At 57.0% G+C, this 12094-nt stretch overlaps 3 protein-coding genes across 6 annotated transcripts; all 3 read left to right on the top strand.

Moving 5' to 3' along the window:
• Positions 1-403: 403 nt before the first annotated feature.
• SELENOW (selenoprotein W) lies at positions 404-6803 on the top strand. 2 transcript variants are annotated; one of them, XM_085564853.1, is made up of 5 exons: positions 404-451; positions 1225-1249; positions 1346-1417; positions 2436-2510; positions 3560-6803. In XM_085564853.1, exons 1-5 carry the CDS (start codon positions 420-422, stop codon positions 3632-3634), a joined length of 279 nt encoding a protein of 92 aa, XP_085420979.1. In that variant the 5' UTR covers positions 404-419; the 3' UTR covers positions 3635-6803. The 2 variants fall into 2 exon arrangements, with proteins under 2 accessions (XP_085420979.1, XP_085420980.1); XM_085564854.1 differs by having other exon boundaries at positions 1364-1417.
• LOC144247728 (uncharacterized) lies at positions 4778-6959 on the top strand. Its single transcript, XM_085564850.1, has 2 exons — positions 4778-5496; positions 5539-6959. Exon 1 carries the CDS (start codon positions 4778-4780, stop codon positions 5429-5431), a length of 654 nt encoding a protein of 217 aa, XP_085420976.1. The 3' UTR covers positions 5432-5496; positions 5539-6959.
• A 1108-nt stretch (positions 6960-8067) lies between these two features.
• Positions 8068-11677, top strand: LOC110478803 (histone H3.3A). Of its 3 annotated transcripts, none has more exons than XM_021545677.4 (4): positions 8068-8159; positions 8641-8784; positions 9568-9721; positions 11302-11677. In XM_021545677.4, the coding sequence occupies exons 2-4, from the start codon at positions 8657-8659 to the stop codon at positions 11428-11430; spliced, it is 411 nt and encodes a 136-aa protein (XP_021401352.1). In that variant the 5' UTR covers positions 8068-8159; positions 8641-8656; the 3' UTR covers positions 11431-11677. The 3 variants fall into 3 exon arrangements, with proteins under 3 accessions (XP_021401352.1, XP_085420977.1, XP_085420978.1); XM_085564851.1 differs by lacking the exon at positions 11302-11677 and adding an exon at positions 11167-11267; XM_085564852.1 differs by lacking the exon at positions 11302-11677 and adding an exon at positions 11043-11133.
• The last annotated feature ends 417 nt before the right edge of the window (positions 11678-12094 follow it).

A 12094-nucleotide genomic window follows, 5' to 3' on the forward strand; every position in this document is an offset into this window, starting at 1 on the left:
AGGGGGTTATACTGGTTATACTGGGGGTTATACTGGTTATACTGGGGGAGGGACTGGTGGCCCTGTACTGGTTTCGTTGGTGACCCCATACTGGTTTTACTGGTGGTCCCGAACTGGTTTTACTGGTGGCCCTGCACTGGTTTCACTGGTGGTCCCGAACTGATTTTATTGGTGGTCCCGAACTGATTTTATTGGTTTCACTGGTTTTACTGGTTTCACTGGTTTTACTGGTTTCACTGGTTTTACTGGTTTCACTGGTTTCACTGGTGGTCCCGAACTGATTTTATTGGTTTCACTGGTTTTACTGGTTTCACTGGTGGTCCCATACTGGTTTCACTGGTTTTACTGGTTTCACTGGTTTCTCTGACGTCACGCGTTTCCCCTGTGGCCCCGCCCCCCGCGCATGCGCAGTTGCCGCCATGGCGCCGCTCCCAGTCCATGTCCTTTACTGGTACCGGGGCCAAACTGGGGAGACCCCAAATGGGGGGGGTCCCCAAATCCGGGGGGTCCCTAAATCCGGGGGGGTCTCTGAGCCCGGGAGAGGCTCCAGTTCGAGGGAGGGGTCCCCAAATCCGGGGGGGGTCCCCAAATCCCGGGTGGGAATCCTCAATTTTGGGTGGGGGTCCCCAAATCCCGGGTGGGAGTTCTCAATTTTGGGTGGGGGTCCCCAGTTTTGGGTGAGGGTTCCAACTTTGGGTGGGGGTCCCCAAATCCCGGCTGGAAGTCCCCAATTCTGGGTGGGTGTCCCCAATTTTGGGGGGGGTCCCAATTTTGGGTGGGGGTCCCCAAATCCCGGGTGGGAGTTCCTAATTTTGGGTGAGGGCCCCAATTTTGGGTAAGGGTCCTGAGTTTTGGGGGGGTGTCCCCAATCCCGAGATGGGTCCCCAATTTTGGGTGGGGGTCCCCAATTCCGGGGGTGACCCCAATTCTGGGGGTGTCCCAAATTCTGGGTGGGGGTCCCCAGTCTCGAGAGGGATCCCAGATTCTGGGGGTGTCCCAAATTTTGGGTAAGGGTCCCCAATTCCAGGAGGGGTCCCTAATTTTGGGTGGGTGTCCCCAGTTCTGGGGGGTGTCCTCAATTCTGGATGGGGGTCCCCAATTTTGGGGGGGTGTCCCAAATTTTGGGTGGGGGCCCCCAAATCCCGGCTGGGGGTCCCCAATTTTGGGTGGGTGTCCCCAATTTTGGGGGGGGGGTCCCCATTTTAACCCCTCCCCTCCCCCCAGCGGAGCCTGAGGCTACAAACCCAAGGTGAGCCCCTCCCCCACCCCTTCCTGCCCCCTCCCCAAAATCCGGGGTGGGGACCCCAAAATGTGGGGGGGGTCCCCAAACCCCCGGCCCCACCAGAGCCTCTCCCCGTCCCAGTTTGAGCAGCTGCGCCGGGAACTGGAGCGGCGCTTCCCGGGAGCGCTGGACGTGGTGGGTGAGGGACCCCGTTTGGGGCGAATTCCCGGGATTTCGGGGTGAATTCCCGGGATTTTGGGGGGTTTTGGGGTGAATTCCCGGGATTTTGGGGCGAATTCCCGGGATTTTGGGGTGAATTCCCAGGATTTTGGGGCGTCTTGGGGTTTTGGGGTGAATTCCCGGGATTTTGGGGCGAATTCCCGGGATTTTGGGGTGAATTCCCGGGATTTTGGGGGGTTTTGGGGTGAATTCCCGGGATTTTGGGGCGAATTCCCGGGATTTTGGGGTGAATTCCCGGGATTTTGGGGGGTTTTGGGGTGAATTCCCAGGATTTTGGGGCGAATTCCCGGGATTTTGGGGTGAATTCCCGGGATTTTGGGGGGTCTTGGGGTTTTGGGGTGAATTCCCGGGATTTTGGGGCAAATTCCCGGGATTTTGGGGCGTCTTGGGGTTTTGGGGTGAATTCCCGGGATTTTGGGGTGAATTCCCGGGATTTTGGGGGGGGGGTCTACAGGGTTTGGGGGGATCTACAGGGTTTGGGGTGAATTGATGGGATTTTGGGGGGGTCTCGGGATTTTGGGGTGAATTCACAGGATTTTGGGGGTGGTTTTGGGGTGAATTCATGGGATTATGGGATTTTGAGGTGAATTCACAGGATTTTGGGGGGGGGGTCTTGGGATTTTGGGGTGAATTTACAGGATTTGGGGGTGGGATTCCCAGAATTTGGGGTGAATCCACAGGATTTTGGCTGAGGATGGGGGAACAAAACCCCCACATGATTTTGGGGTGAATTCCCAGGTTTTGGGGGTGAATTCCCAGGATTTTGGGGGTGGAATTCCCAGGTTTTGGGGGTGAATTCCCCAGATTTTGGGGTGAATCCACAGGGTTTGGGGGGGGATTTTGGGGTGAATTCCCAGGATTTTGGCGGGGGCGGGGGGACGATTTTGGGGTGGGATCCAGAGGATTTCGGGGGGAGGTTTTGGGGTCCCCCAGGATTTTTGGGGGGGGGTCTCTCAGCTGTCCCCCCCCCCAGCGCGGCCAGGGCACCCCGGAAGTGACGGGATGGTTTGAGGTGACCGTGGGGGGACGCCTGGTGCACTCCAAAAAGGTGGGTGCCCCTCCCCACCCCCATTTCGGGGTGTCCCCCCTCCCCATTTCGGGGTGTCCCCCCTCCCCATTTCGGGGTGTCCCCCCTCCCCATTTCTGGGTGTCCCCCCTCCCCATTTCGGGGTGTCCCCCCTCCCCATTTCGGGGTGTCCCCCCTCCCCACCCCCATTTCGGGGTGTCCCCCCTCCCCATTTCGGGGTGTCCCCCCTCCCCACCCCCATTTCGGGGTGTCCCCCCTCCCCATTTCTGGGTGTCCCCCCTCCCCATTTCGGGGTGTCCCCCCTCCCCACCCCCATTTCGGGGTGTCCCCCCTCCCCACCCCCATTTCGGGGTGTGCCCCCTCCCCATTTCGGGGTGTCCCCCCTCCCCACCCCCATTTCGGGGTGTCCCTGTGCCCATTTCGGCGCGCCCCCTCCCCAATTTCGGCATGCCCCCATCCCCATTTTCGGGGTTCCCCCTCCCCAATTTCGGGATGTCCCCTCCCCATTTCGGGGTGTCCCTGTGCCCATTTTCGGGTTGCCCCCTCCCCAATTTCAGGGTGTCCCCCATCCCCAATTTCGGGGTGCCCCCTCCCCATTTCCGGGTGTCCCATCCCCATTTCGGGGTTCCCCCTCCCCATTACCGGGGTGCCCCCTCCCCAATTTCAGGGTGTCCTCCATCCCCAATTTCGGGATGCCCCCCTCCCCAATTTGGGGTGCCCCTGTCCCAATTTCAGGGTGCCCCCATCCCAATTTCAGGGTGCCCCCTCCCCAATTTGGGGTGCCCCCTCCCCATTTCAGGGCGCCCCCTCCCCAATTTCAGGGTGCCCCCTCCCCATTTCAGGGTGTCCCATCCACATTTCAGGGTGTCCCATCCCCAATTTCAGGGTTCCCCCTCCCCAATTTCAGGGTGTCCCCCATCCCCAATTTCGGGATGCCCCCCTCCCCATTTTGGGGTCCCCCCTCCCAATTTCAGGGTGCCCCCTCCCCATTACCGGGGTTTCCCCTCCCCATTTCGGGGTGCCCCCTCCCCATTTCGGGGTGCCCCCGTCCCAATTTGGGGTTCCCCCAGGCCGGCGATGGCTTCGTGGACACCGAGCCGAAGCTGCTCCGCATCGTGGCCGCCATCGAGTCCCGCCTGGCCTAGGCCGCGCTAGGGCGCCCCGGGATATCGCGATATGCCATCGATATATCGCGATATCCCATCGATATATCGCGATAGGCCATCGATATGTCGTGATATGCCATCGATAGCGCTTGATATATCGCGATATGCCATCGATATATCGCGATATCCCATCGATATATCGCGATAGGCCATCGATATATCGCGATAGGCCATCGATATATTGTGATATGCCATCGATAGCACTTGATATATCGCGATAGGCCATCGATATATCGCGATAGGCCATCGATATATCGCGATATGCCATTGATATATCGCGATATGCCATCGATATATCGCGATAGGCCATCGATAGCACTTGATATATCGTGATATGCCATCGATATATCGCGATATCCCATCGATATATCGCGATATGCCATTGATATATCACGATACCCCATCGATATATCGCGATATCCCATCGATATATCGCGATATGCCATCGATATATCACGATATGCCATCGATATATCGCGATAGGCCATCGATATATCGCGATATCCCATCGATAGCGCTCGATATATCGCGATATCCTATTGATACCAGCCAATATATCACGATAGCGCTCGACACCACACGATATATCGCAATATAGCGGGCGGTATCGATGGATATCGTGATATATCGGGTGATATTGGCAGATATCGCGATATATTGGCAGATATTGGTAGGCAGCAATGGGTATTGCCACATATCAGGTGGTATCAATGGAATATTGTGATATATTGGGTGGTATTGATGGATTTTGCGATATATCGGCAGGTATTGATGGATATTGGTAAACAGCAACGGGTATCGCGATATATTGGGTGGTTTCTATGGATATTGGGTGGTATCGATGGCTATTGCGATATATCGGCAGGTATTGATGGATATTGGTAAACAGCAATGGATATCGCGATATATTGGGTGGTTTCTATGGATATCGTGATATATTGGGCGGTATCGATGGATATTGGGTGGTATCGATGGCTATTGCGATATATCGGGTAGTATCAATGGATATCGGGTGGTATTGATGGGATATCGCGATGTATCGGCAGGTATTGGTAGATATCAGGACACAGCAATGGATATCGCCATATATCGAGAGATATCGATGGATATCAGGTGGTATCGATGGGATATCGCAATATATCGGCGGATATTGATAGATATCGGCAGCAATTGATAAATATTGGGATATACCAGGAAATATCAGGAGATACCGCCAGATATCGCGATACATGGGGAGATATCACCGAATATCGCGATTTATTGAGAGATATCACCGAATATCGCGATATATCAGCAAATATCACCAGATATCATGATATATCAGCAAATATCCCCGGCTATCGCGATATATCAGCAAATATCACCAGATATCACGATATATCAGCAAATATCCCCGGCTATCGCGATATATCAGCAAATATCACCAGATATCACGATAGATCAGCAAATATCACCAGATATCATGATAGATCAGCAAATATCCCCGGCTATCGCGATATATCAGCAAATATCCCCGGCTATCGCGATATATCAGCAAATATCACCAGATATCATGATAGATCAGCAAATATCCCCGGCTATCGCGATATATCAGCAAATATCCCCGGCTATCGCGATATATCAGCAAATATCCCCGGCTATCGCGATATATCAGCAAATATCACCAGATATCACGATAGATCAGCAAATATCCCCGGCTATCGCGATATATCGGGAGCGTCGCCGGCTCCCGACGCTCGCGGGACGTGTCGGCCGCCCGCCCCCCCCGCTCCATGACGGGAATCGCCGAAACGCCGCCGGCAGCGGCGCCGCCCCGAGCCCGCGGGAGGGACGGGGGGCCGACCCCAAAATCCCCGCGTCTCACCCCAAAATCCCCGCGTCTCACCCCAAAATCCCCGCGTCTCACCCCAAAATCCCCGCGTCTCACCCCAAAATTCCCACGTCTCACCCCAAAATTCCCACGTCTCACCCCAAAATCCCCGCGTCTCACCCCAAAATTCCCATGTCTCACCCCAAAATTCCTAAATCCCACCCAAAATTCCCACGTCTCACCCCAAAATCCCCGCGTCTCACCCCAAAATTCCCACGTCTCACCCCAAAATTCCTAAATCCCACCCAAAATCCCCGCGTCTCACCCCAAAATTCCCACATCTCACCCCAGAATTCCCAGATCCCACCCAAAATCCCCACGTCTCACCCCAAAATTCCCAGATCCCACCCAAAATCCCCGCGTCTCACCCCAAAATCCCTGCGTCTCACCCCAAAATTCCAAAATCCCACCCAAAATCCCCACATCTCACCCCAAAATCCCCACATCTCACCCCAAAATTCACAAATTTCACCCCAAGATCCCTATGTCTCACCCCAGAATTCCCAGATCCCACCCAAAATCCCCACGTCTCACCCCAAAATTCCCAGATCCCACCCAAAATCCCCACATTTCACCCCAAAATTCCCAGATCCCACCCAAACTCCCCACATTTCACCCCAAAATTCCCAGATCCCACCCAAACTCCCCACATTTCACCCCAAAATTCCCAGATCCCACCCAAAATCCCCATGTCTTACCCCAAAATCCCCGAATTTCACCCCAAAATTCCCAGATCCCACCCAAAATCCATCCTGAACCCAGAACCCACCCAAAATCCCAAAATTTCACTTCAAATCCCACCCAAAATCCCCAAATTTCACCCCAAAATCCCCAAATTTCACCCCAAAATTCCCAAATCCCACCCAAAATCCCCAATTTTCACCCCAAAACCCCTCAGAGCCCACCCAGAATCCCCAAATTTCACCCCAAAATTCCCAAATCCCACCCAAAATCCCCAAATTTCACCCCAAAACCCCTCCAACCCACCCTAAACATTCCAATTTTTCATTCTGCCCCAAATCCTTCACGTCCCACCCCAAAATCTTTTTTATTTTTCTTTCCCAAAATTCCCCTTTTACCCCAAATCCTTCCCCTCGCCGCCGTTTTGGGCCCAAATCGCCTTTTTTTGGGATTTTCCTCCCTCCGAGCGCTCCTGGCAGGGTGAAAAATGGGGAAAAACTCCTTAAAAGTGCTGAAATTTGGGATTTTTTCTTTATTTCCCCCGGTTTTGGGTCTCCGTGGCCTTTCGGGAATAAAACTTTGGAATTTTGAGCCCAATTTGGGGCTGTTTGTTGGTTTTGAGTGATTTTTGGGGAAATTGGGGGGAGGAGGGCTGTGCCTCCTTCCAGGCTCTTCAAAATTCCATTTTTTTGGTAATCTAAAAATTGTCAGCATGGAATTGTGGAATTTTGGGAATAAAAAATGGCAAATCCAGCTGGATTTTGGGTTATTTCAGGTGATTTTGGGTTGGTTTAGGGCATTTTTGGGTTGTTTCAGGGGGATTTTGGGTCATTTCAGGACATTTTTGGGTTATTTCAGGGGATTTTGGATCATTTCAGGACATTTTTGGGTTATTTCAGGGGGATTTTGGGTTATTTCAGGGGGATTTTGGGTTATTTCAGGGGGATTTTGGGGTTATTTCAGGGGGATTTTGGGTCATTTCGGGACATTTTTGGGTTATTTCAGGGGGATTTTGGATCATTTCAGGACATTTTTGGGTTATTTCAGGGGGATTTTGGGTCATTTCGGGGGATTTTGGGGTTATTTCAGGGGGATTTTGGGTCATTTCGGGACATTTTTGGGTTATTTCAGGGGGATTTTGGATCATTTCAGGACATTTTTGGGTTATTTCAGGGGATTTTGGGTCATTTCAGGACATTTTTGGGTTATTTCAGGGGGATTTTGGGTCATTTCAGGACATTTTTGGGTTGTTTCAGGGGGATTTGGGGTTATTTCGGGGGATTTTGGGTTATTTCAGGACATTTTTGGGTTGTTTCAGGGGATTTTGGGTTATTTCAGGACATTTTTGGGTTATTTCAGGGGGATTTTGGGTCATTTCGGGACATTTCTAGGATCAATGCCCTCAGAGCTCTTCAAACCTTAATTCTTTTACTTAACCCTAAAGCACCCGCGCATGAAATCGTGGCCGCGCTCCTTTTGGGAATAAAGGGCTGAAACCCGAGCCGGGTTTGGTGGCTTTTGTGCGGGTTTTTTTGGGTTTTTTGGGGGGTTTTTTGGGTTTTTTTGGGGTTTTTTGGGTTTTTTGGGGGTTTCTCGTTCGTTTTCACAGCGGGGAGTAACGAGGGCAGCGCCCCCAAACGCCGTCCCCCGCCACAGACCGCCAGAGCCAGCAGCCCGCGCTTGGGAATTCCGGGAATTCCGGGATTCGGTGAATTTCGGCGATTTTTAGGCGAAATCCCCTCGAGGCGCCCAAGATGGCGGCGGCCAAGATGGCGGCGCGGCCTCACCTCAGCCGGCCCCGCCCCCCCGTTCCCGCCCGCCGCGCGCGGGGCACGACGGGAACCGCCCTCAGCCGGGACCCGCCATTTTCTGCCGGGAAAGGCGGGAAGGGGAGAGCGAACCTGCGCCGCGGGACCCGCACGGCTCCAGCGCCGCCGCCAGCGCCGCTCGCAGGTACCGGCGGCGCCGCGTCGGTCCCGCGGGGCTGGTGAAGGGGGGGAGGACCGGGGGGGCTCCGGTGCGCGGGGTGAGGGGGGTGGGGGTGTATGGGGGGGGGGGCCGGGGTCGCCTGAGGAGACGCCGCTCCTCAGTCCCGCCTTCCGTGCGGTGCCGCGCGCTGATTGGTCAGGAGGCCGGGGTGTGATTGGCTGCGAGGCGCGTCACTCAAAGGGGCGGCGCGCGAGCGCCGCCGCGCCGGCGAATCAGCGAGGGCCTCGCGGAGGCTTCTGGGTGCCGTAGTTCGCCGGCAGCGCGGGCGCCGCGGTCAGCCAATCAGGCTTCGGCGCGGCGGGCGGTCATGTGAGGCGGCGCGCGGGGCGCTGCTGGGAGTTGTAGGCGCGTGGGCCGCGCGCGGCCCTCTCCCGGTGTTTATTTTTGGGTTTTTTGCCCGTTTTTCCCGTTTTCCGGCCCGTTTTTCTCTCCCCGCCCTTGCCAGGCTGTGACGGCCCGGGATGGCCCGCACCAAGCAGACGGCTCGGAAATCCACCGGCGGCAAAGCGCCGCGCAAGCAGCTGGCCACCAAGGCGGCCCGGAAGAGCGCGCCGTCCACGGGCGGCGTCAAGAAACCGCACCGCTACCGGTAACTGGGCAAACTGGGCAAACTGGGAGGGTAACTGGGCAAACTGGGAGGGTACTGGGGGGGTAACTGGGCAAACTGGGAGGGTAACTGGGCAAACTGGGCAAATTGGGAGGGTAACTGGGCAAACTGGGCAAACTGGGAGGGACTGGGGGGGTAACTGGGCAAACTGGGAGGGACTGGGGGGGTAACTGGGGATATTGGGAGGGACTGGGGATACTGGGAGGGTAACTGGGGATACTGGGAGGGACTAGGGGGGTACTGGGGATACTGGGAGGGACTGGGAGGGTACTGGACAAACTGGGAGGGTACTGGGGACACTGGGAGGGACGGGGGGGTAACTGGGGACACTGGGAGGGACTGGGGATACTGGGAGGGTAACTGGGCAAACTGGGAGGGAAACTGGGGACACTGAGATGGTAACTGGGGATACTGGGAGGGCATTGGGGGGGCACTGGGAGGGACTGGGGACACTGGGGGGGACTGGGAGGGTACTGGGGATACTGGGAGAGACTGGGGAGACTGGGACAGGTGAGGGCCCAGGTGGGTGCTATGGACAGGTGAGGGCCCAGGGGGGTTCCAGGTGCCCAGGGGGGTTCCAGGTGCCCAGGTGGGTTCCAGGTGGGTTCCAGGTGCCCAGGGGGGTTCCAGGTGCCCAGGGGGGTTCCAGGTGCCCAGGTGGGCACCGGGGACAGGAGCAGCCCCAGGTGGGCACCGGGGACAGGAGCAGCCCCAGGTGGGCACCGGGCGCCCCCAGGTGTGCCCGGCTCACCTGTGCCCCCCCAGCCCCGGCACGGTGGCGCTGCGGGAGATCCGGCGCTACCAGAAATCCACGGAGCTGCTGATCCGGAAGCTTCCGTTCCAGCGGCTGGTGCGGGAGATCGCGCAGGACTTCAAAACCGACCTGCGCTTCCAGAGCGCCGCCATCGGCGCGCTGCAGGTGAGGGGCACACCTGGGCACACCTGGGCAGGTGAGGGGCACACCTGGGCACACCTGGGCAGGTGAGAGACACACCTGGGCACACCTGGGTACCGACCCAAAACCGACCTGCGCTTCCAGAGCGCCGCCATCGGCGCGCTGCAGGTGAGGGGCACACCTGGGCACACCTGGGCAGGTGAGGGGCACACCTGGGCACACCTGGGTACAGCTGGGAACACACCTGGGTACACCTGGGTACAGCTGGGAACACCTGGGCAGGTGAGAGACACACCTGGGTGCACCTGGGTACAGCTGGGAACACACCTGGGTACACCTGGGTACAGCTGGGAACACCTGGGCAGGTGAGAGACACACCTGGGTGCACCTGGGTACCGACCCAAAACCGACCTGCGCTTCCAGAGTGCCGCCATCGGCGCCCTGCAGGTGAGGGGCACACCTGGGCAGGTGAGGGGCACACCTGGGTACAGCTGGGCAGGTGAGAGACACACCTGGGCACACCTGGGTACCAACCCAAAACCGACCTGCGCTTCCAGAGCGCCGCCATCGGCGCCCTGCAGGTGAGGGGCACACCTGGGCACACCTGGGTACAGCTGGGCACACACCTGGGTACACCTGGGCACACCTGGGTACAGCTGGGAACACACCTGGGTACACCTGGGTACACCTGGGTACAGCTGGGAACACACCTGGGTACACCTGGGTACACACCTGGGTACAGCTGGTAACACACCTGGGCACACCTGGGCACACCTGGGCAGGTGAGAGACACACCTGGGCAGGTGAGAGACACACCTGGGTACAGCTGGGCACACCTGGGCAGGTGAGAGACACACCTGGGCAGGTGAGGGGCACACCTGGGTACAGCTGGGCACACCTGGGCAGGTGAGAGACACACCTGGGCAGGTGAGGGGCACACCTGGGTACAGCTGGGCACACCTGGGCAGGTGAGAGACACACCTGGGCAGGTGAGGGGCACACCTGGGGACACCTGGGCACACCTGGGCAGGTGAGGGGCACACCTGGGTACAGCTGGGTACAGCTGGGCACACACCTGGGGACACCTGGGCACACCTGGGCAGGTGTGAGACACACCTGGGCACACCAGGGTACACCTGGGTGCACACCTGGGCACACACCTGTGTCACACACGTCACACCCGTGTCCCACGCGTGTCCCACGTGTTCAGGAGGCCAGCGAGGCGTACCTGGTGGGGTTCTCCGAGGACACAGGGGTGGGACACAGGGACAGGTGACCCTGTGTGTGTCACACGCGTGTCTCACACATGTCCCACGCATGTTTCACGCGTGTCCCACATGTTCAGGAGGCCAGCGAGGCGTACCTGGTGGGGCTCTCTGAGGACACAGGGGTGGGACACAGGGACAGGTGACCCTGTGTGTGTCACACGCGTGTCTCACACGTGTTTCACGCGTGTCCCACGTGTTCAGGAGGCCAGCGAGGCGTACCTGGTGGGGCTCTTCGAGGACACAGGGGTGGGACACAGGGACAGGTGACCCTGCGTGTATCTCACACATGTCTCACACGTGTCACACGCATGTTTCACGCGTGTCCCACGTGTTCAGGAGGCCAGCGAGGCGTACCTGGTGGGGCTCTTCGAGGACACCAACCTGTGCGCCATCCACGCCAAGCGCGTCACCATCATGCCCAAGGACATCCAGCTGGCGCGGCGGATCCGCGGCGAGCGCGCCTGAGTTCCCGGAAATCCGGGAATTCCCCAAAATCCGGGAATCCCGGGAGAATGCGGGCGGGATCGCGGCCGGTTCCTCCTTTTTTTGTACGCTCGGGGGCGGGCTGCGCTTCCCCGCTTTTCTACGCGCGGGCTTGGGGGGGAAAAGGGGGATTTGGGGGAAAAAAATTGGAATTTTGGGAACGGGCGAGAAAATCGGGAATTTCGGGGCGGCGCCGGGCTGTCGGAATAAAGAGAAAATCCCGCAGAAATTCCGGGTTCCTTCGGGGTTCCTCAAATCCCAGCTTTTCGCCCCAAAATCCCCGAGTCCAAATTCCCCAAGATTTGGGGTTTTTTGGGGTGGTTTCCTCATTTTTTGGTTTGTTTTTTTTTTTTTTTTTGGGTAAAGGTTTTTTTGATGTTTGGATATCGGATATTTTGGGAATTCCCGGATTTCCCGCCTGGTTTTGGGGGTAAAAAGGCGGAATTTGGGGGTGGGGGGGGCGCTGTGACGGGACTGTGCCGGAATTTTAAAAATCCCAGGAAAATCCCCAATTTCCTGGGAATTCCACCCAAATTATTGGGGAATTCTCCAATTCCTGCCCTTTATCCCAAGATTTCAGGAGTGGGGCCAGGCTAATTAGGAAATAGGGAGGTTAATTAGGGAGTGGGAATTTAATTAAGGTGGC

The sequence above is a fragment of the Lonchura striata genome, chromosome 34 (assembly GCF_050655825.1).
Source record: "Lonchura striata isolate lonStrDom1 chromosome 34, ASM5065582v1, whole genome shotgun sequence".
Lineage (NCBI taxonomy): Eukaryota > Metazoa > Chordata > Aves > Passeriformes > Estrildidae > Lonchura > Lonchura striata.